Below are 24,122 nucleotides of genomic sequence, written 5' to 3' on the forward strand. Positions count from 1 at the left end.
TGGTAGGGAAAGGGGGAAACCGTGAAACCACGGAAAGCGAGAACGTGAGTTTCGACGGCCATGACGATCTCGTACCGACGCATCATTGGCGGACAGACTACGAAATTAATACGAAGCAAACGGCCATCTTGTCCCTGTACCGAATTTACGTACGTATACGAAAAGGGGTTCTAATGTGCCGCGGCGCATGGATATCGGAGAGCCGCGTTACTCGAGTCACCGCGTCCGTGCATACATTCGCACGTGTACGTTACGCGCGCACGTACACACGTGCGTGTACACACGTAAGGATGAGAAAGCCCGTGGACGTATGCGTGAAGATTGATTATACCGCAGGAGAAAATGTGATCAATAGCTCAACAAACAAAGGCCTCCGACGCCTATATAATGCAAATAGCAAAAATCGCGTAGGATTAAGGGGGTTGCGAAGGGAAGAGGACGCGTGGGATCGTGGAAAGGGGAGTGGGAGACGGTAGGGTGGCGCGACGGTCAAGAAACAATACGGACGCGTGCGGCTACTTCAAGTTTGCTTGACACCACCGCGTACAGGCAGCCCTTGCGCATACCCTCCGCGTACCCTTCGACTTCGCACCCTCCGGTTCTTCCCTACGAGCCGGCTCCGAGCCCACCGTCCTCGCTTTAATTTGCATACGACCGATCATGTCTTCCGACTCGCCTTCACATCCTCGTCGCCATACCTCACGACCATCGATCAAGCCCCGATTGTTTTTGCTTCAACTCACCCCCACTTTGCCACCCAGATTGGACGCCTTCGTGCTAGGGGTTGCTCGTTGGTCACTACCCCCTACACGTACGTCTCTTATGCGCGCACACTGACTTTGTGTGGCTCTGCGGCAGCCGAGAATCTCGCTAACGAGCGGTTCTCCTTCTACCGATGACATTGTTCCAACGTAGAAAACCTGCCAACACGCGCTACCCTCTGCTGCCGTCCCTAGCGATAATTCTTCACTCTTACGTCTTTCATGATCTCTGCCCTTCTTCCACTCTTTCCGCAAAGTCAACTAATGATTGTTAAATTATTCCATTCAAACATTTCTATTTTCAAAATGTGCTATGTGCAATTCATTTTTTTATACTTTTTGTCCACAGAGAATAACGTACAACATTATTGTTATTATCCTTATAATTAAAGTTAACTATTCCATTAATTTGTCATACAAAAAAGATGCAATGACCTAATTTAATCGGATTTAATGACAAGATGTGAAATTTCCTTTTCTCTCTCGGCAGAAATAAAATATTTGCGAGATAGATTGGAAGTGAAATTCAGTACAAGGTTGGAATTCAATATAATTCAATATACGAACGGTATATGACTGCAACAATAGAGTGTCCACGGTTTTTATGAACTTCCCGGAAATATTAAATTTAACCGAAATCCAGTGATCCACGCGCGGTCATCTCTAAATAGCATATGATTATTAATACTATAGATATTCGAACGAACGAATTAAGGAGACTGTGATATCGTAGCAACGTGTCAGATTGCATGTCAGCTTATAAAATGTCGAGATGTAATATTACAAAATAATCCACTGCTGAATTTTATTTAGGAAAGCATAAAATTCACATACATATATGTAGGTATCTCGAATAAATTTTTAAAAATTATTAAATGATTTTTGTCTCATCTAAGATTCATATAAAACTAGATAAATACCGTTTACACAAATAAAAATCACCTGTTATATAGATATTAATGTATTACGAATATTGCGGAGTGTATTGTGATTACATATGTTGTTGTAATCTCGCGGTAACTAGGCACTTAAAAAATTGCGCGCGTACGTGTTCATATAGATGGCATTATGTTATAATCCTTTCTCTCTCGTGTGAAACGTGTGTCGGAAGAAAGTTTAAAGTGGGTTCTGCATTCCGAGGCTTTACCCGCGCTATAGTTCGCTAATTGAAGAAGCATATGGTCCCATTTTACCGCGTGTACGTTGATTTCTCGTTTTATTCGCATCGTTAAACAGTAGTCACGAAAGAGACGGGGAGCAGAGTCGATAGACCGGCTCTCCCACAACGCCGAACGCAAGGGGTGAGTGTCCGTCACGTGGAAAAGGGAAAAAAAAAACACACGCATCGCCGGGTCGTCGCCGTATTTATCGTAAGTTCGTCGATCGACGTGGTGTTAATTCCACCTGTCCTTCGTTTCAGGTTTCCCTCATGGCGATAACCTACCCCATCGCCGCTAATGGCGGACATTATTGCGAGCGATCGCGGCAACTTCGGAAACTTATCCCTACATAAGCCACCCCCGCTAGCAGCAACCACCCCTTTCTACCTGATGGTATATCGAACGTCAATGCGTACTTATCTACACCCGCGTCAGTTCTTACCTGTGTACTGCGGTGTGTGTGTGTGTGGGTGTGTGTGTGTGTGTGTGTGTGTATGTGCGTGTGTGTGGGCGTGTATGACATCGCCGCAATACGCATTCACGTCCGCTCGCTACATGTACACACATACATATCTATACAAGTGGAAACGAAGCTTCTGGACGTAAGCGCGTATCGATTATGGGTGAAACGGAGGACAATCGACAGGTAGCCGCCCCCCGATAAATAAACTAACGAGTAAAAACGTGCAAGTTTACCGCGTGCGTCAAGGCTGTTCGATTTTACGCTACCGCGATGAGTCATGGCGTTACAAGGCGCCAGAGGAATGTAGTTAATTTCATTAAATTATTAAGACCCAATCGATACGTACGGTTATATCCTATTACTGTCAGCGTGCACACCGACGCACGGCGAATCGAGAAAGGAATTTTCGCGTTTGTAGATTTTAAGTAAATTGAACATAGGGGAAACGGCCAAAGCCTCCCGCGCGTGGTACGCGAAACACGCGTATCAACGTCTGCGGCGGAGGTGCGAATTTTGCAAAATTGAAGTCGTTGCTTCTCGATTAACCCGCGGAGCACGGAAGGAGAGGCAGAGAAAGAGAGAAAGAGAAAGAGAGATGATGATGCCTCGGCGAGAAAAAACAATTGATACGATCTCGTTCACGTAGCTCGTTGCATCGTGCACGCCAACGTACTCGGCTTTAAAATCGTCCCGTCCTACCCCTCTCTATGATCGGTTTTCTCCTTTCCTCTTCCTGTGCCTGCAGAGAGCGAAAGAGAGAGATAGAGAGAGAGAGAGAGAGTGAGCCTGCCCTTTCCACCATTCCGTATCCTCGCGCACACGCATTCACGTGAACCCTCGCGGAACACGTGGATAGGTTTCGAGTGCTCGCAATTCATCGCGATTGATTGCGGCAACAGTGGCAACACAACGATTGCCGTACGCTCTATTCGTCGCGATAATTTTTTGCCGCCGTTGCTGCCACTCGATTCTTTCAACATTCCGGATTCGTCCTCGTTATAGAAATGGAAAAACAAGACGGCGCGGTCGCACTGTAATTATTATGTGCGGATCGATGACGCATTAATGAGGGACGGATGTACTTCGTACACGTCGCTGCGGGCGACACCAGGGGTATAAATGTCATTGATTCTTTTATCCCCTAGGCTATACTTAATTCTTTCCGCTAATTAGTATTTTGTAGCATTTTTAGTTCTTACGATGTCAGAAATTATCTCTGAAATCGTTTATGAAATATTTCCTCCGTATTTTTATCGCGCGTTAGAAAATATAAAAAAAACATGGAATCGCTAAGTGAGGCCAGTCTTTGCAAAATCACATATCCTCTGCTGCAACAAGATAGCTGCAAAATCATATTTATTATCCAATCGAACTTCAAGAACTTCAAGTGTCGAAGCGACGAGTCGGTGACATGTGTCATAAATTATTACCGATACGATAATTGGATGACAATTCAACGATTCGATCGACCCGATTGAAACTTTATACGTAATTTAATCCACGGTAATTACATTCAGACTCGCCAAGATTTAAAGTTATCCTCTCTTAAGCGTTCGCTATTGATTTCCGTATATATTCCCGATAAAATTAATAAAGAGCTTCTGGTAAGCTCCTTACTAGGTTCGGCCCCAGATAAACGATGCTCGAGGCGAATCGCCAAGGAGGGAGAGGAACTCGTAAATGTGATTCTATATTTGCGTCGATGATAATGTAGTTACGTTCCATCTTCATTTAATCGCTTCGAGTCGATTTCCTGATGAGCGATGCGAAAGTACTCGGCGATATTTCAGGAAGTAGCAATTTCTGTGATTTATATCGCGCGATATCTTCCTTAATGCGGGGAATTTTATCGTCGGTATCATTCAATAAACATAACGAGCGCAAGACACTGCGTTAAGGGATATTAACATTTGAGGTTCCCCAACTGATTTATATGCGTTACCTTATTGATTTGCAATCTACACGAATATGATATTTTATCAGACGCATAACGAGGCCGATGTTGTTATTTCTAGATCAACCAGTTGGTTGAGGAGGTGTCCAGGCTACAGCAGAGCCTGCAACGCCTTCAGGAGACAAGTGCGCAAGCAACGGCGCGGCTCGAGGAGGAACTCGAAGTGCGCAGGCAGCACATTAACAGACTGGAGAGCAAATTGGAACGGCAGAGGGACTACGATGACCTGAAGCGCGAAATCAGTGTATTGAGATCAGTCGACCTTTCGCAGATACCAACTGGCGAGCCAGGAAAAAGCTTGGAACATCTTTTTTTGGAGCGCTTCAAGGCGCTCCAACAAGCCGAGAACCTGAAACCCTCCAATACACCCGACGCACTCGGTAAGTGGACCAGCGATATATCCCATCTTGAGGTCGTTACATATGAAGGTTACGCGAGGCGCTTAATTTTTAATGTAAGATATTGCAGAAACTTGAAAAAGAATAACACGCGGAATTGCACAGTTGGATTAGTTGGATTTCCAGCGTTGTGACACAATTCGTATTGAGATAATAATTGTTTCGACAAAAACATGGAACGTTCAAAAATACTGTCGTCAAATATGGATTATTGCGTCAATTAATTGTGAGCATACATGTAAAATTGATAAAAATTAATGTAATATTTATATAAAGAAACATACGATTACGCAGGGATCTTGGTTCTAAAATTAAAAGAAGTACTAGATGTAAGAAGAAAGAGCAACGAGGTGTCGGTATAGGTCGGTCACACCTCGGCGATCTCGCTCCTAATTCTTGCGCTACCGCTCTGATCTTCGGTCCCCGACTCTCTCTCTTCGAGGCTCCGTCGACGGGCTTTATCATCGAGTAACAATGAAAAGGACACGAGTCACGCAACGCGGACGCAAGAACGCTTCCATAGAATAAACGAGGGATGACTGAAGGAGCTTATCGGAAAAGAGAACAACAAAAATAACCCTGCTTGCCATTGTGTTCGCACTTTTCTCTGAATCTCTCTTTCTCTCTCTCTCTCTATATATATACATATATATCTCTCTCTCTGTCTTTCTCTGCCTCTCATACTGTCTTCCCTTTTACTTCTCTTTATCTTTCTCTCTCTCTTTCTTTGTCCAGTCTATCTCTGTTTTATCATTCCCGTCATATCTACTTCTCTCTCTCACATACATATCTCATTTCTCCAGTCTTGGCTGCTTAGGCTGCACTTTTTCGAGCCATTCTCTCGCTAATATTAACGTACATTCGTGGAAGGTACTAACGCAACCGAACACACGTTAGCCCTTTATCTTTCTCTCTTATAGGCCTACCCTCCCCCCGTCTTTTATCGAATGTTCCAAATGTTCCTCTCTTGCCCGCGTAAAGGGTCCTCTAAACCGCTCTTCCCTCCTGTCTCCATCCGTACACTGGGAAACGCAAACTTCGTGCACGCAAATTTGTGGACGATATTCGCAATATTTGCCCGGGCCGAGCCATTGTTTCGGGGACAGAGTTTATTATGAATCGATCCAAGCTGACAGAGAGAGCGCGCGATGAGAAGGAATGAGAAAGAGACAGTCTATACACGCAGAGAGCCAGAGGGATACTGCAACGTGTCGCCCCTTCTAAATCAAACCGACCGAACCCGTCCTTCTACGTCGTCGTCGCTTGTATTCCTATCTTTCCGATCCCGCTATTATTTCCTTCAATCGTAACGGAGTAAGAGCACCGTCTTTAACGTAAAGATTCCAAACGTCTCGTACCCCAGAGATCACGTGGTAACATAAAATCCTTTTCGAGGCCAGTACTCGATGGTACTTTAAAAGACCACACAATACTTCCCAGATACAGCCACGTAGAAAGTTTTTGTTCCCAATCCTGCGATATTCCGTACTCTGACATTCGCGACAAACACGTCGTAGGGCGAAGAGCAGCGTCTTATCTGACGTGATTTCTCGAATCCGCGCGTGTCGTCGCGATTTAACGTTCAACGCGAGATGGACGGTATCCTTACGTCCACAATTTCTTTCCGGGCGATCGGCAACGTCTCCGCAGTCTTCCTCTCGTTGGCGTCCACGTCGTTCCTCGTTTGTACACTCAAGCGTGGATTATAATTCGACGAAGCGTCGAAAAAGAGAGTCTCGGTCGTCCGTCGTCCCGGAAGATAATGAAGAAAGCCGAAGTCACTGGTCGATTTCGCACTCCGAAAGAGACAGCGCGGACGGACTGGCGATCAGAACGGGAACAACATCGCGAGCCGAAGTTAGGTTGAGCGTTATGTACGCGTGAGATCGTGCTGACGGGCTCCCTTGTGTTTTTGGTGGTTGCAGGTGGATTATCGTCACCCCTGCAGCGCGCCTCGACCGCCTCGCCCCACGGGGTCGGAGGTGTGCCACCTACGTCCCATGTGTCCTCCCAGCAACCACCGCCACCGCCTCCGACAGCAGCCTCCCTCCCTCCACGTTCCACCCCGACGCCTTCTTCGGCCACTTCGACGACTTCGAGCCTCCTCTTTCCGCCACCCCTCCAGAACGTCGAGACCTTCGGCTCGTTTCTCGGTGAAGAAATCGTTGCCAATTGGAGGCGGACGTTGGAAAGGTCTATCATGAACCAACAGCAGCAGCAGCAGCAGCAGCAGCAGCAGCAACAGCAACAGCAGCAGCAGCCGCAACAGCAATCACAGCCATCTCAATTAAGCCAGTTAACTCAGCAGCAACAACAATTGCAACAAGCCCAACCGCACATGGTTTTACACCCGCCAACAACGCCAAGTAGTTTAAATCATCTTCCATCACCGGGCGCGGATCCGTCGTCCACCTCGAACACCCCGGTGAAATCGAACACGCCGATCGGTACGACACCCCTGGGCAGTCTAGATGTCATTGAGAAAGCACCCACGCCGGTATCGGGACACGAGACGCCGGCACCTCCGACACCATCCTCCACAACCGCCTTGACATCGCCGCCGAGCTTCCAGCCACCGACGTCGATGGTGGAAACCAGCACTCCTTCGGCTTCCATCAATGGCAGCGGTCTCACGCCCGGCGTACCGAGCGCGCCGCCCCCGAAAAGTCCGCCCGATCAAGAATCGTGTCACAATAATAACAATAGTCATCACCTGGCGAATAACAATATTGGCGGGCTGAGCGTCCTCGATACGCTGAAGAGTCCGTTTCGGTTTGACGATAGAACGTATCCTTTCCGATTCGGTGACGAGTTCGGTGCCGTCGGTATGGCCGGTCGGTTGGGCGAGTCCCTCATTCCAAAGGGCGATCCCATGGAGGCGAGACTGCAGGAGATGTTACGTCACAATATGGATAAGTACGCCTCGCAGAATCTCGACACTCTTCACATAGCCAGGCGGGTGCGCGAACTGTTGTCGATACACAATATCGGTCAGAGACTATTCGCCAAATACGTGCTTGGGCTGAGTCAAGGCACGGTCAGCGAGTTGCTCAGCAAGCCCAAACCTTGGGACAAGTTAACCGAAAAGGGCCGCGACAGTTATCGGAAGATGCACGGTTGGGCTTGCGACGAGAACGCCGTGTTGCTGCTCAAGTCCCTGATCCCCAAGAAAGGTGAGTACCGATCATCAGTTCCAGCTCTCTCACTCTTTTTCTCTCTCTCCTTCCGTTTCTCACTAATAGTTTTTTTATTTTTATTTCAATCGTTTCGTACAACTTCTCGACGCGCCTCTGCGTAACGTCCGACACGACGAAGGCTGGATCGTCTGACGTTTCCATGTCCATGAAGACGGACGAGACATCGTAATTACACATGCCGCCACATTGTAGCGGATACCTGTGGCAATCGTGATTAATTTCACTTCCTTCCACGCCCCGCAAGCGCGATAAGTCGCGTTTACGGTAAAGTTCAGCGCGATCATTCGAAGATGCGCAATCGAGTGGCTCGCTATCTTAAGTGTGTAATTACGTTGAATCACAATCCGTCTTCGATCCTTGAAACCAAACGACTCCTGCAACGAGTTGTTCGCCACGATTTCTGCCTCTGTCGTCGACGATGGACATGTCGATTGACTTGACTCTTGAAAATCTTCCGCCTCGCACTGCCAATAATCCATCTCGCCGAATCACTAACCACGAGCTGTCAGCTAACATTTCGGCTGCCTAACGCGGGGGCCCGATGGTACTTCCGTTCCCTCTAACTGCACCGCGGGAAAGGAACGCTCGAGAGATCGCATCCCTCATCGTGCATACACCAAGTATCATTAGGGAGTTAAGTATGCGTTGGTGACATCGTGGGCTTTCACTATGGTTAAGCTAGAAAAATTACGAGAGACCGATAAATCCTGCAAGTCATCGATTGTAGCGAAATAATCCACGACTTTGCAGAAAGCTGCAATAATTACACACGAACAGGATTAGCTGTAGCAGCTTATTTATTTATGTGTAATTGTGAGCGTAAAAGGTACTTGGCTACATCGCCAAGTCGTGTTGTTGTTAAAGCCACATTGTGCTCAATATCCGATGTAAAAAACGCTGTATCTAGACTTGAACAACTATAGTCTTAATTAAATTACGCAGCTCGTTGGCATACCTTGCCCGCTATCGATTGTATGCTGCGTTTGGCAGCCATATTGTTTAGACTAATAGCTCCTGGGAATAGGAAGTCCCGGATGAGCACCGGGTAGGAGTGAGATGTATAAAGGGTGTGTAGAAAGGGGAGAGACGGGAGAAGAACGGTGGATCCACTGGAGAACATAGAAATCCTAAGTGCGTCGGACTACGCTTAACGCGCAGGGCAATTTACACTTTTCCGGACCCGCTAGATTATGACCAATAAACGATATTTTACCTTAGTTATAGACGTCTTCATGACGTTCCTATTCTGGGTGATAAGTTTGACCAGTACAGAAATGTAATGTCGAAATAAATTTTGTTCTTTACGCATCTCATTCACAATACGTTCTCGCGATAGCGACGTGCGTTACAAACTCTCGATACGCGACCGTGCGGTCCCTTCCGCTTTTTTGTAAATATTAATATCAATCGCGCAGGATGTTGACTCAATGCCATCATTTTTCCCTTCACGTCCGGTGACGAAATAAAACGTGTATAAAATTCAGCCGGAGCACGACATGCGTCCCGCATCAATGGATTGTCGGTTTCCGTCGGATCTCTGGTAACAACAATCACGGGGCATTACGGCGGATAGGACGGAGTGCACGCGAGAGAGGGAGGGACGGAACGGCAACTGGAATGAAGGGTTAGGGTGGCGGGAGGGAAACCCGTGACAAAAACTTAGGGGATCGTAACATTTCTCGATGCGTCAGCCGTAAAATTACAGGGACGTGTGCGTGTATTATCCCGTGGCGTGAGCGCGGCAGTAAATCAGAATTGCAAGAACCGCCGCTAATACGGTCGTCGAAATTGGTCAAGTAAACCGTCGAAGGGACGAGGTCGTAACAAGAAATATCGATGGTATTATAATTGTTAATCGTAGGTACATTTTAAATGCAATTTCTTTTTCACGCCGTACTGCTTCAGGATTTAATTTCGGTTCTAAATTGAGTCACGTTTGTGCGCGTAGTGTGCTAACGCATTAAAACTATTAAGACGTGCTCGCCGGATAAAATTATTTACAGATGTACGAATCAAGTCCCTTCAGATTAAAGCAGTAGTTCTAATCAATTGGATACTTAAAATCGGCATTAAAAATATAACGCACTATGAGCAATACGTTTCTTTGGTCGTCGAATTAATCATTCACCGCGGCCGTTTGTTCGTATGAATCACGGTCGTGAGCTCTTTGTGATCGTAACGAGAATCCGCCGCGGTTCAATAGCATAAATATACTTGGAGTAATGTCCGAAACTTCTATAATCAGGCGTGATTTATGGGCAAAAATCAGTGGCTTTATAAAGCCTGAAAGGCGCCGCCTAGCTTTGGTGGAGGTGTCGGTTAAGATAAGTTTACGTCGGGCTAAATACCTGATCTAACGACTCATCGCCGGCTATATAGGCGAGCGCACGGGCGGCGCAATACCAACCTGTCGCTGAAAGCTTTATTGTGATTTGTGAATCGACTTTGCGGTCACCGTATTTATCATTCGTGCGTTTGAAAACTGTTATATAATGTGTTAACGATTTCGCGTGTCGAGACGATTTTATATATTAATTCACGATTTTTCGTTGCAAACGTTACACCCACGCGCACAAAATCCGCCCATCGACATCACGTAAATCGTGCGCCTATCGTGTATCAAAGAACTCTATAGTCTTTACACTTTGCAGTCTGCTTCACGCGATATTCGTCAATCTTTGCACTCATACTTATTTATGAACGCGGTAATTTTAACGAAAATCTACTCTCTCTTATCGAGGCCACCGTGGCGCTGACAGTGAAAATTTATTCGCGCGTGGTTCAGGGTTGTGAGATGATTTAATCCAGTTGATATCGCCCAGAGTCCACGAGGTTTCCGATGGCCTAAATCACGGCTACATAAACGCAAGATATCATTTCAGTCAGTTGCTTAAGGTAAGCCGCAAAAATCGCGCGTTCGTGGAAACTACTAATCCCACGACAAACGTATCTGGATCTTGGCCCACTATTCAGCACGGCACGTCTGGCCAGTATATTATTGCTCGCGGAGCTACAACACAATTGATCTAAACGCGCAACCAAGAACAACGCATAGCGAGATTACCGTAATAAACATAGTTGGTCTAGCTCCAAGTCAGTTTATTGCAAGATTTTGTTTCCCGCAGCGGCGAGCGCGCACGCGCGATCTCGCCGGGGACTTTTCGCGGCGTGACGACTGTCATGAGCGAAAATCATGGTTGCGATGATTTGTAATCGCAGTAAGAAACGTTACGAGCCATATTCGCGGTCGTACATAACTATATGGTTTCTATGAGCGCGACGGGACGTTCATGTTTTTGTAACTGATATAATTATCACTTTATGGAGAAGCACTAATAGATAGTTCGTTATTTCCATTTTATAATTAGCGGCGTTTAAGAGGAAACGACCGACTCGAAATTTATCGCGGGCAACAGTGCCGGACTCAGAAAAGCGTTCACCCAACGATCGCGATTATAAAAGTATCTCATCTACGTACGTTGACCCGATCCGAAAGAGAGATAACATTATCGAAGTGCGACAGCGATTTCAAAACTCATGTAATATTTACGCGTGGCAATATCAGTTCAACTGTGTATGTATTCACATACACGTTAAACGAAAATTACGCGGCTCACAGGGGTCATCGGAAGACTGGCTTGTCTGTTCGTCCAGAATCGGATTTTTATATATTATAGCCTTTATAGGAAAATTATTTATATCTCATTTGCGAAGAAACTTTTTCAATACTCGCACATTTATACATTTAGATGAATCTAACGGACTATGAATTACATGTACAGACTGACCTGCACATTTTTAGAAAAAAGTCCTCTATTATGAGATAAGCACTTACTATGAAATAACAGAGCTTTGCTAAATTAATAGGCATTATTTATTGGTCTCATCGTTAATTTATTGCTCTTGAAGTGAAATATGTTGGTGTGGAAGATGCATTGTTAGATCGCGTAATCCTTGCGCCGAGGGCATTGTGCTGTACTGATTTACGGCATTACTGGGCATTACTGGGCATTTTTTAAGCATTAGTTTGGGCTAGAGACCCCATAATCAGGGATTGGCCATAAGAGTTCGTTACGATCGTTACGATCGTAGAAGAGTGAGGTAGCCTGTGTTTCTCTCTCACTCGCAGGAATTTGACGAACTCTTATGGCCAGTGTCTGATTACAGGGTCTCTAGTTTGGGTATTAGGCCTTGCTGGGGCATTATGAAGATAAAATGAAAATAAGATAAAACAAGATAAACAAGATAAAAGAAGATAATAAGATAAAGTAACGCCCAGTGGGCATTGGTGTACAAGATTTTGGCCAGTGGGTTTTCCCCTCGGATTTGTGATTAAATTTTGATGTTGAAGCCCTACTACCTCACATTAGACGCTTATCTCATAATAGAGGACTCTCCTCTACTCGAAATTACAGCGTCGCGGAATTTTCTTTTACAATTCTTAGGCCCATGTTCGGAATCTTCTCTCGTCGATAAAAGTGCCTGTAAAAGATCTTCTCCAATAAGAAGCCTTTAAAACCAATTTTGGTGGCACTTTTATCAATAAAGGAGGATTCAGAGTCTGGACTTTAGTACAAATCACAAGTTCCATTAATTAATTAATTCGTTTCGAATAACTAAGTGACCCTTGAGATCGGTACTGATTCGAATTTGGCACGGTTTCGCGGCCGCGAACACACGCGCCCGATTATTCTTGGATTGTTCGCCAGAGAAGGGACCGACGTGTCCATGCGGCGATGCCTCCCGGACATCGCGCGTCGCACCGTCAGTTAAACAAACTTGTGCTCCACCCGCAGAAGTAACGAGGAAAATACTTGTTGTACCACAGGTGCGCGCACAGGTGCGCGCAAAACGGCTACGGGGTACGCGACGCTTCCAACTGCATCCCGCGCGCGAACAAGTTTCGTTCATTAGCTCCACCTTGCGCGCCGATTTTATCGGATCTCATATACCGCTCGTATCCTTTCCGCATCTTGACGCCTCGCCGCGGCGAGGATACGTTATGCGCAGCCTGCTCCCGTCAGGGATTTTCGGATGCAAACGCGCCTCCGTTCCTAACGATGATGCAAACGAGGACACGAGCGTGAATGCGATCGTAAGTTCGCCGATAGTATCTGGATTCCCCCTCGGGATAGATACCTCGAACTCGGTATTCCGCGGAGCTATCTACGCGGCATCGCGTTTCGTCACTTACTTTACGCCCTAAGAATTTCGCAATGTCGCCGAGTTAAATTACTCAATGGCCGCTCGATCGACATTCCGCCAGGTATTTAAGAACATTTAGATGCAGCGCACACAGGATGATCGGGAAGACGCGAACAAATATGTATATACCCGTCCTGCTGATCTCCTGAAATGGTATCATCACCGTGAACGCGTTCGTTTCCGAAATGACTGGCCGCGCGGCGAATTAGCATATCGCGGAGAGACGACTCGCGAAATACTCCTCTTTAATGATCGTCGAGCTAATGAAATTATCGGGTGTATTTACCGCCACGATGTTACTTAAATATCGCGTGTGTACACGCGACGCCCTCGATTTCCGTCGAGTACCGATTTTAACGAAAAAAATCAACCCGCGACGCGCGGATCGTCGCGTGTCGATCCCTACGACGCGTGCACGCGCGTTCACCAGAAATCCTGCGTGCGATCGCGAGTCGCGAGTCCGCGCGCGGCGTTCCGAGGCATCGTAACCCGTAACAATCGCGTTCGCTCCCGCAACAATCTCTCGGATGAGTTTCTTAAGTCACCGTTACCGGCGAACTCCCACGAAATCGTTCCAGATTTTGCAATCGGGCCCATTGTCGGCGTTTCTCCCTTATTTCGCGCGCGCCCGCGGCGCGCGAATCGCGTCGCGCGGCGTCGCGTGCACGTGCATGCGCCGAGACAATTTTACGGCGCGAATATAATTGTCGGCGATGAGGTACGGTCTCCTTTCCGGCGAAACACGCACGAGCACGCGTACGCGAACGTTCCCTTAGCGCGTCACCGTCGCGCCCATTGTGCGCTTGCGAACGGACGCGATTGTTCCCTCTTTCGCCGATTCCCCGTAACGCGGCCTTTGATGCCGCGACGCCGATCGGCGACGCACGTCGACCGTGACGTTTCGCCATCCGCAGGTGAGACGGCGAAGGTGCCGGGCGGCGGGCGCGCAATCGCTGAGAAAAGTATGGATTTAGCGCGCAAAGCTCGTAACAATGCGTGACGTGCCCCGCGTGGCGTTGCGCAAGCGACCGGGCCATTTTCCAAGCGACTTTATCCCGCCGTCGCGACTTTTCAAGCCGTGAGAAATTAACGCATGTGTGAGCGATCGAAGTAGCGATGAGATGAAAATCATCCGACTGTTGAGAATGTACAATGCGCTCACGCTATACTTCTTTTTTTTTTCGGCGTAACGTCTGATTTTAACGCGCCTGTCGCAACGTAACTTCCTCTAGAATTTGATAAGATCTGGATCTAATTTCGTCAAAATCCACGGAGAGCCCGCAACACACGTGCTACACGCGCATGCTCGCCGCGGGACGCGCAGAATCGACGCCTGAAAAGTAGCACAGGCTGATTCGCGATTAGGCAAACCTGTGAAAAGATACTTTTTAATTGAGAGAAACATTGTGAAATTGCGACGATACCGTTCATTGTGTCCGGACGCTGATGAGAGTATCCGCGGATATGCGTGACAAGAGCGAGGAATTGCGCCCGTCGTCGTTGCACGTATGTTGCACGCGCCCGCGCGGTATCGCCCGCGATCGCGCTCGTCCGATAATATTTGTTGCTCGACTACTTATTCTAGATTTCCTGTGAGAAAGTTGCGGGAGGATGTTGGCTCTCGAGCGTAATAATCAACGCGCGCGCGCGCGCGTACACGATTCCACACACGATGCGCGTAAGGTTTCCCACGTGATACGTGTCGAAGTATCCGCAGAAAGGAAGATGTTAGTGACGCAAGTAACCCATCTCTCACACCGTCAGTTTCTAATAGGTACTGAACCACGTCGGCGGCGCATTTGGTTCGCGCGTTAATGGCGCGGGGCGAAGAATTGCCGTGCACAGTTGAAAAATTTGTGTTAAATTTAACAGATATCACGTATCCCAAACGGTCCACACAAATTTTTGTGTTAATTTAACATAATATCGATATGTTAAAGGATCACGCTAATAGTCTGTTAATATTTTAACACAAAATAAATGCAAATCTCAAAATCATTTAACATAAATTTTGTGTAAACTTAACATACTTTTAATGACAAAATGAATTTAAAAAATGTAATTTTTACATTTCATAATAAATAGGAATGTATCTTCGGGGAGGTAGGCACTAACAATAAGACACGCCACTTATTTTTCGGCGAGAAAAGTAACGGGCTAGGATTCGAACCTAGGACCTTCAGCTTGCCAGGCGAGTTCCAACTGATCTATCCAGGCCCAGATGTAATAAGCCAAATGGTCCGAGATCACTCTCTTATGTTATATAGAATAAAATCAACATTTCATTCTGTAAATTTTAACAGATAAATCTTGTTACTAATAATATAGAACATATGTATTGTGTAAGATTACAAAATAAGTACACATTGTGTTGTTGTAACATTTCTTTTCAGTTATTTTAATAATTTTACATGGAAGGTCAATTAACATAAGAGCAATCTGTTAAATTAACACATGAATGTGTTAACCATTTAGCACAAAAATTTTAACGGGCATTTCTTTTAACAAGAAAACACAAATTTTCCAACTGTGTGCGTCAAAATTATTACGTTCAATTGTATCCCGTAACAGAGCAATCGGCAAGCGGCGGCGATCGTGAACTTCACCGATAGCGATATGAATCTGCCTCGATGTACCCTCGGGATTAACGAGACCCGCGTAACGCGCGATTCCTCGAACGGAGGCTTAAAATATTGCCATTGCGCAATTTACAGAATATATTCCGTTCGATAATTCGCAGATGGCCTACCCACAGAAAAGACGTATGTAATAGTGACCTCGTTTCTTTTATCTCGATGTGCCCGCAAACATCATTCCATATACGTAACGCAATCGTTACATGTGCTTCTCCGAATTCAGCGATAAAATTGCCAGTAATATAACAATACATATTTATGATATGATAAAAATTTATAACATTTGTTCACGAGCAATCCTCCTGACACATTTCCAATTACGTTTGCCAAGACATTATTTTATGTCGGCCATCGCGATATTTACAGTTTCTCACTTTATAAATATCTCATTAATAGCAGCTGATCCTAACAGATCCAGAATCCGTTGTATAGTGCGCTGCTACGAAAGAACTTTCGGTCGGAGTTCTATATGTATACCCCAGTGGAACGCGCGAGGAGGGCAGAAGCGTAATCACGCGAGCGCGAGTTTGTTGGCAGGAATTCAAACGTTGCGACAATGCGCGATCGCGCGGATATGCATATATGTACGTCGTCGCGTTCTCTCTTTTTTCCCTCCCCGATTTCACTCGAATGCCTCGAACCGTCCGCCCACCTGGTTGCCAATTGCACGAGCATCTCGCTGTCGTCATCTTAATCGGCAAGTCTGCCGATTTCTTCCGAAGATAATGATACCTGCGTATCATTATCTTCTATCAGCGTTAGAGCGTGTAACAAGGTGGAATGCGACTTATCGCGGGGGAAGTTGAATTTCCCGTGGAGGACGTGCGCGCTACGCGACACTCCGACACGCAGAAGCGACGGAAAAGAGACTTTATTCTTCCTCTTAATGCGGCACTCGCCGCGGACGGTTGTCGACTGCCTATGGCATTAGAAGCAATCGTGTCTGCACAACACAAATGATACAAGATAATGATACGAGACGTAGCTCTCGAAATCGCGTCTGGCAGGAATCGTTCGTCGCATTCGCAATCGTGGAAATACAGTGGATTCCACGGGCGCGCACGTTTTAAGCGGGGGACATTACAGCTTGATGGACAAATCGCCCGTAGATTATTTCTTCTGTACCGTCAAAATATGCACTGGGTATTCTTACGCCGCGTGTCAAGCCACTTTCTCTCGCCGACTCGCGTGCGATGCTCGCGGGAGCGCAATCAAAGACATGATCGGTGGTTCGTTCGCCTGAATCTTGCAGCTGATTGGTCAATTAGACGGGAAACACGTAGGAGGACTACACTCCTACCGACGCGTAGGGGGGCGACCGCAAGGGAGAGGGTTCAGAAGAGGATATTTTAATTATCGTCGTTGAGTACACTTCGCCTTCGGGTTCAGCACGCAGTTATCGATTGCGCGCGCGTTATTAATTATTTAGGAACATAAAATCATCCTCCAAATACGAACTCATTATTATATGGGTTACTGTATTTTCGAATCAACGTTCTTCGTTAAAGAAATCTAAAAGCAACTTTGAAATTTCACAACGATATACGTTAATCAAGTTACGATGGCGTTAAATAAATAACACCACTTGTCGAGACATGATAATTTCAGCGGAAGAAAATGAGCGAAAATGCAATAGCAAATGGCACTGTTACATCGGTCAGAAGTCAGTCGAACCACGCGCCGCGAATTATTTCTGTTATTTTTTTTCATTCAAGTTAATTTTTGTATGTATCTGGTTATACTTATGTGTATCTCTAAGACCAACCAAAATGAGTAAGAATACACCACAAGTTGTGCCTCACCCGTAGAGTATGTTTCAGGCAAGGAACAAGGAATGCCAGCATTCGCACGTGGACCACAGGATAGTGGTCCGCAAGAAATGAGTGACGAAAGATTGGCGCATATTCTCTCGGAATCGAGTCATATGCAAATGAGAGGTGAGCACGAGGTGTCGAACGACGCTGACAGCAAGAGTCCGAGTAGAATCGGTTGCCCGAGTCCGTTCAACAAGGACAGACTGGACAGCCAAAATAGGAGACTGAAGAAGTACGAAAACGACGACATTCCCCAGGAGAAGGTGGTGAGGATCTACCAAGAGGAACTGGCCAAGCTGATGGGCACGAGAGTGGAGAACCTTCGTCCGCGAGAGTTTCCTAGGTAAGACCGCGATTAATGACGTAGAGACTCCCTTGCCGACGTTTATATTCGCAGCTCCACCCAAATGACATGCGATCCCTGTCGATGCGCAATGACATGCGACTAAACGGTAGACACACACGTTCTACTCGCTTGGATATTACGGCACGAAATGTCAAAAGCACAAACCGTTATTTCGTGATAAGAAAACCTTATTTGAGTGCTGCAACTTTCTACGTTACCTAACTCGAATGCTCGAGGCGATCGAATATGGTCTTTGCATATGTATCTCGACTGTAATTTAAAAAGAGATTTTCCTGTGCGACGTGTAATTTGAAGCTGACGGATGCGATGGTATCGTACAATGTTCGTGTGCGATTGCGTTTATCGCGATTGATCATTATTGAGGACAGCACACGACCTCGATTGACCGTAGTGCGATCTTTCCGCATTTTTTCAGTGGCCAGGGTGGTCTACAAGGCATCGAGCGCACCCAGGAAGACATTCGAATGGCGTTGGATGCTTATCACCGCGAGCTCCAAAAATTGAACGCCGCACCAGGCCAGAATCCCTCAATAGCCGGACTGCCAGGGCTGCCTGGATTACCAGGTCTGCTGGCGCTTCAGCAACAGGCTCTTCAACAACATCACTTAGCCGCGAACGGCGGCGGCGGTGTTCAGGACTTGAGTTTAGGCAAAGTGGATCCGCGCAATAAAATGATAAACGGTGTATCGGAAGAAGAAAAGGAGAAGATGGAAGAGGCGATGAGACACGCCGGAAGTGCATTCTCGTTGGTGAGGCCAAAGCAGGAATCGACGGGTCCTCAATCGACGCCCGGCGGCTCCAGCGCGAGTTCGCCGCTCGGCAATTCCATACTTCCCCCCGCGATGACACCCAACGAGGAATTCTCGAGCGCGGCGGCGGCCAGCCCACTCCAGAGAATGGCCTCCATTACGAACAGTCTGATAAGTCAACCGTCCACCCCAACTCACCATTCGGCCAATCAAAGACCGCTGAAAGCTGTGCTTCCTCCGATCACGCAGCAGCAGTTCGACATGTACAATAATCTCAACACCGAAGATATTGTGAAGAGGGTAAGCGCGATTCCGAGTCACCGAGCGTCGTTCGTACAATTTATTCTTCGCGTCGTATCTAAACTTGCGCATTTTGTTTGTAATGCACAGGTGAAGGAACAGCTGTCTCAGTATTCGATTTCGCAGCGGCTATTCGGCGAATCAGTATTGGGTTTATCTCAGGGATCAGTGTCAGACCTCCTCGCGCGTCCAAAACCATGGCACATGCTGACCCAAAAGGGTCGTGAGCCCTTTATCCGGATGAAGATGTTCCTCGAAGATGACAACGCGGTGCACAAGCTCGTCGCCAGCCAGTACAAGATCGCACCGGAGAAGCTAATGAGGACCGGCGGCTACGGCGGCCTGCCTCGTAAGTTTAACTCAGGTCAATATAGATGTTTTGTTATTTTATTATCAACGTACATAGTTCGGGAGCTCTGGTATGTCTATCGAGCACGACGCCATGATAACGCGTATCCCATTACGATGAAATGATTTTAACAAGCACGACACCTTTTTCAACATATAGATGCAACTTCCTTACTTTATTATAGAATGAGTTAAATATTGCATTGATATGAAATATGATAAATAGACAAAGAATTGCATTGTTTGACGTCCATAGAAGATGAGCTTTCGAACTATCACGTTTCGTTTACACCTGCTAAATTTTCTTAATCGGGCCTCTCTTTGCTACAGCCTGCGGAACACCTATGAAACCTATGCCGCCAACGAAACTCGTTCAAGAACAGCTTCAGAACGCAGCGAAGGCGCAGGCCGCCGCGCAAGCAGCCGCGCAAGCAGCGGCGCAACAGCATCAGCAGGAGAATCAGATGCAGCTCGGCCCGCCGCAGCAAAGTCCTCAGCATCCGCAGCATCCGCAGCCGCCGCCACCGATGATGTTGACCCCGCCCGGACCTCATCATCCTCATACTCAGCTCAGCATGCAGGAACTCCAAAAGAAACAGCAACAGCAGCAGCAACAAATGTCACTACACTCGCCGCATCATCAAATGGCACCGTCGCCTCTTCGGAGTCTTCATCCGCACATTTCACCAAGCGTATACGAGATGGCCGCCCTTACGCAGGATCTCGACACACAGACAATCACGACGAAGATCAAGGAAGCGTTGTTGGCTAACAACATCGGCCAGAAGATCTTCGGTGAAGCGGTTCTCGGACTGTCGCAGGGCTCCGTCAGTGAGCTACTGAGCAAACCGAAACCGTGGCATATGCTCAGTATAAAGGGCCGGGAACCTTTCATCAGGATGCAACTTTGGCTGTCAGATGCACACAACATCGATCGACTGCAGGCGTTGAAGAACGAACGACGAGAGGCAAACAAGAGACGACGTAGCAGCGGTCCCGGTCACGACAACAGCTCGGACACTTCGAGTAACGACACGGCCGAGTTCTACCACGCGTCGTCGCCTGGTCCGGGACCCACCACCGGGAAGAAGCAGCGCGTTCTTTTCTCGGAGGAACAGAAGGAAGCCCTCAGACTCGCCTTCGCCTTGGATCCGTATCCCAATGTGGCCACCATCGAATTCCTCGCCAGTGAACTCGCCCTGTCTTCGAGAACGATAACGAACTGGTTTCACAATCATCGAATGAGACTGAAGCAACAGACGCCGCACGGCCAACCGGAACCGCAGTCGCCGCGAGAACCCGGCCAACCGTTCGATCCTGTCCAATTCAGATTGTTACTGAACCAAAGACTGCTGGAAATTCAAAAGGAGAGATTGGGTTTAGGAAATGTACCCTTACCCTACTCTCCGTACTTTAATCCTAACCTGGCGGCCCTCGTAGGTAACGCATTGAAAGAGCAATGCTCTGGTCTTGACCTCTCTATGAATGCCCTGAAGAGGGAGCCCAATCAAGAATTCGAAGACGAGGACGTCGAGGACGCGATGAGTAATCTAGGTAGCGAGGACTCGGAAGGTTCGGCCGGCAGTATAAAGAGGGAACCCACAGAAACACCGACGGCACCCACGACGGTCAGGTCCAACAGAAGAAAACCCGCGGCGCCGCAATGGGTGAATCCGGAGTGGCAGGAACCAACGAGGACGGGCGACGAAGTCATCATCAATGGCGTCTGCGTGATGCAGACGGACGATTACGGAGTAAAGAGAGAGGCCGAGGAAACCATAAGAGTCGAGCCGACACCGGTGCAGGACCGATACGAGGAGGATGTCCAGAGCGATGTATCTTCCGTGTCAGGCAACAACGGGGCCGACCGGGATAGTCCGCTTCCCAGTCCAAAGTCCGGTCAGAACAGTCCAACGACGTCGCTGAGACCGCCGTCGGCGCAACAGACGCAACAGTCCACGGAAGAGAGTCCGAAGGACGTGGTGAAACACGAGCCGGAGGAGACGTGGGACTACTAGGACTACTAGGACTAGGAATTCGAGGCACAAAATTCCATGGGATTACGCGCGAGCTCCATGTTTTTCCTTCGGACAAAGCTCCGAAACTCGAGCGGAATGTCCAAGCGTGTCTCCAGCGAGTCGTATTGTTGAGATATGCCAAAACGACGCTTTGTAAGAAAAGACGTTCCGCGAGGATCACCGGTCTAGTTAAGTTTTAAATGAGAAAACCAGCTATAGGACTCGATCGTGCGAGTCCTGCCTACCACGAGGGCATTATCATAGTGAGGCGAATGCGAAGAGTCTAGGAAGGTGTCATCGGAGAGGAAACAAGAGGGGTATCTTGGTCTACGGACGAGCGCCAGGAGAACAAAACGATCAAAACTGAACGGAGCTCAATCAAAAGGACTCACATTGTGACATTTTCTATGCGGCAAGTGTTACGAGATCAGTGTCGGTGACGCGCGGGTCAATGGCGAGATCGTATCATTTTAGAGGACTGTGAAGTACAACGGGGCCGGCTGTGGAAGGACCGACGGGCTCTCGTTGCAATTCGCTCGAAATTCGAGAGAACCCCGGCTGCTTTCGCTTTCGGATGACAACCCCCTCCCCCCCTCCCCTCCCGACGATGGATGACCGACGGGGTATCATTCCAGAGAAGGGGAGATTAGGAGCGGACTAGATAATGCGCGGAAAACGAAGGTGGTCCGGGTTCGCCACAGTGCAATCTCCCAGTAACTAATTGTTAGATCGAATTATTATTAATTTTTAACGAAAATTACGCGCGACGGAACGGCCGATTAATAATTATTGCATAATTGTGATTCATGTTATTGTTTATACTCGCCTTCCTATATCCCCCCCCCCCTCCCCCATAGTGATTAAGCTGTTAATGTTGTATACTCCTCTCTCTATCTCCAATTTACGTACCTTTTTATCTCTTTCGGTTAAGACTCGACGTTTCCCTCTCTCTTTTTCCTACCCTTTGCTTATCCGTCTATTTATAAAAATGCGAGGAGAATGATCACTTAAAGACCGTTACCAATGTTATTATTATCACTGCTATTATATATAATTACAAATTATTAATATTATTATTGAATAATTATAACTATCATTATTGAATATTCTCAGTTGTCAAGAGCACTGTCATCGATTACTATTTTTACGTTGATATGTTGAACGGCGTTGCAGAATGTAAAATACCAAAAAAAGAAAAGTAAATTTATTCGTTCCACGAGATGATTATTTAAATTTCCTTTTTTCTATTTGTTGGGAACTATTAGCTGCGCTAAAATAATTGGTGATGAATATCTTTGATGATTATTATTTAATATTCTTTTTCTTATTATTATTGTATATTTATATTATTGTATTATTAGGCTTACGTTATCATTATCTATTATCATTATTCTCTCTCATTATTATTATCAATAATCATTATTATTTTATTATTATTAGACTCGTTGTCGTGACAACAATGTGGCTTGTAAAGCCAATGTGATAGAGCTTATATTGCGATGATACATAAGGGGAAAGAGCGTGCGAGCAAGAAACGAACAGGCACGCCGATTTCACTGAACGAGGCGAGAGATTGCGCGAGTTTAACGTGCGATTTCTAGCATATGTAAATATATGTACAAAGGGAAAGAATGGAAGAAAGAAACTTCGGAATACGAAAACAAAGAACTACATACATGCATGCATACATACATACGCACACGTGCGTGCACGCGCATACACACGCGTGCACACACACACACACACACACACACAAACAGGTACAAGCACGTATATATACACATACGATCCTGTATATTTACTTACTTACCACACTTAACTATCTAATAGCATACGAATATATCCACGCAGACTAACGGCGGTACACATTGAACGACTTGCACGCTGAATTTTCACTTGTCGCGGTCGGTGTTGCACACCGTAAGAATGAAGTTGTGTAATCGGTAGCACACGACGAGGAGGCGAGAGAAGAAAGAGAGTCGAGCCACGTGTGTCAATGACCAACTCGTTTGCGATCCGTGAAAATGCAGCGTTCAGGCTATTATAAGCGCGGCGCAAAGGGAGAACACGTAATTATGAGAATTTGCCGTAAATTAATCGAGATGCCTAGAGGGAGGGAAAAATGCGCGGAGGATACTTCGAGGCGATTCAGCGGAGACATTGAGAGCGAAAGGACGAGCGAATGAGTGAACATGTGCGTGCGTGATGAACTTCGTAAGAGAGAGAGAGAGAGAGAGCGAGAGCGAGAGAGAGATAGAGAGACAGTCCTCGAATTATTACGAATCAAACTATAGTATTTACCAGAATAAATTTTAATCTTCAATTAAATTCTAGTCCGCAGTTAAAAGTAAAAAAGGAAACAAACGCGAATGATATTGTACGAGGCGGAGAGAGACGCGAGGAATTCGAATGCGAGACGATCGCTTTAGAAGGGCATTGCTAGAGACGAGAGACCAGTGATCGATTGACTCTGTTTTTTTTTGTTCCCCCCCCCGTTTCCCGACCCCTGAATCTTTTTTTAAAGTTTTCCTCACGAATCGTCGCAAACGGAAGTCGATCGGACCGGACTATGTACATATTGCTATTACTCGTGCGATTACATCTCGTAACTTAACGACGCCGATTCCGCCTGTCGACGAGTGATCCTGAGTCTTACTGAGTAGTCTGACGATTAATTAACGTGAGAGAGAGAAAGAGAGAGAGAGAGAGAGAGAGAGAGAGAGAGAGAGAGAGAGAGAGAGAGAGAGAGAGA

The 24,122-nt window shown here is 46.8% G+C and overlaps 1 protein-coding gene across 5 annotated transcripts in view; it reads left to right on the forward strand.

Annotated features, from left to right (window-relative positions):
* The window catches only part of LOC105564947 (homeobox protein cut), a 136,976-nt gene extending 114,235 nt beyond the window's left edge, over positions 1-22,741 (forward strand). For 2 of the 5 annotated variants that reach the window (XM_012017732.1, XM_012017737.1), the window contains 6 exons: positions 4,400-4,718; positions 6,662-7,909; positions 17,583-17,931; positions 18,347-19,004; positions 19,095-19,368; positions 19,683-22,741. In XM_012017732.1, the coding sequence (XP_011873122.1) occupies positions 4,400-4,718; positions 6,662-7,909; positions 17,583-17,931; positions 18,347-19,004; positions 19,095-19,368; positions 19,683-21,370 (4,536 nt within the window). In that variant the 3' untranslated portion in view covers positions 21,371-22,741. The remainder of the gene's footprint in view (positions 1-4,399; positions 4,719-6,661; positions 7,910-17,582; positions 17,932-18,346; positions 19,005-19,094; positions 19,369-19,682) is intronic. The other 3 variants (XM_012017734.1, XM_012017735.1, XM_012017733.1) reach the window with 3 other exon arrangements.
* Positions 22,742-24,122: the final 1,381 nt, after the last annotated feature.

Source organism: Vollenhovia emeryi, unplaced genomic scaffold (assembly GCF_000949405.1).
Source record: "Vollenhovia emeryi isolate VEMERY1.0 unplaced genomic scaffold, V.emery_V1.0 DF939157.1, whole genome shotgun sequence".
Lineage (NCBI taxonomy): Eukaryota > Metazoa > Arthropoda > Insecta > Hymenoptera > Formicidae > Vollenhovia > Vollenhovia emeryi.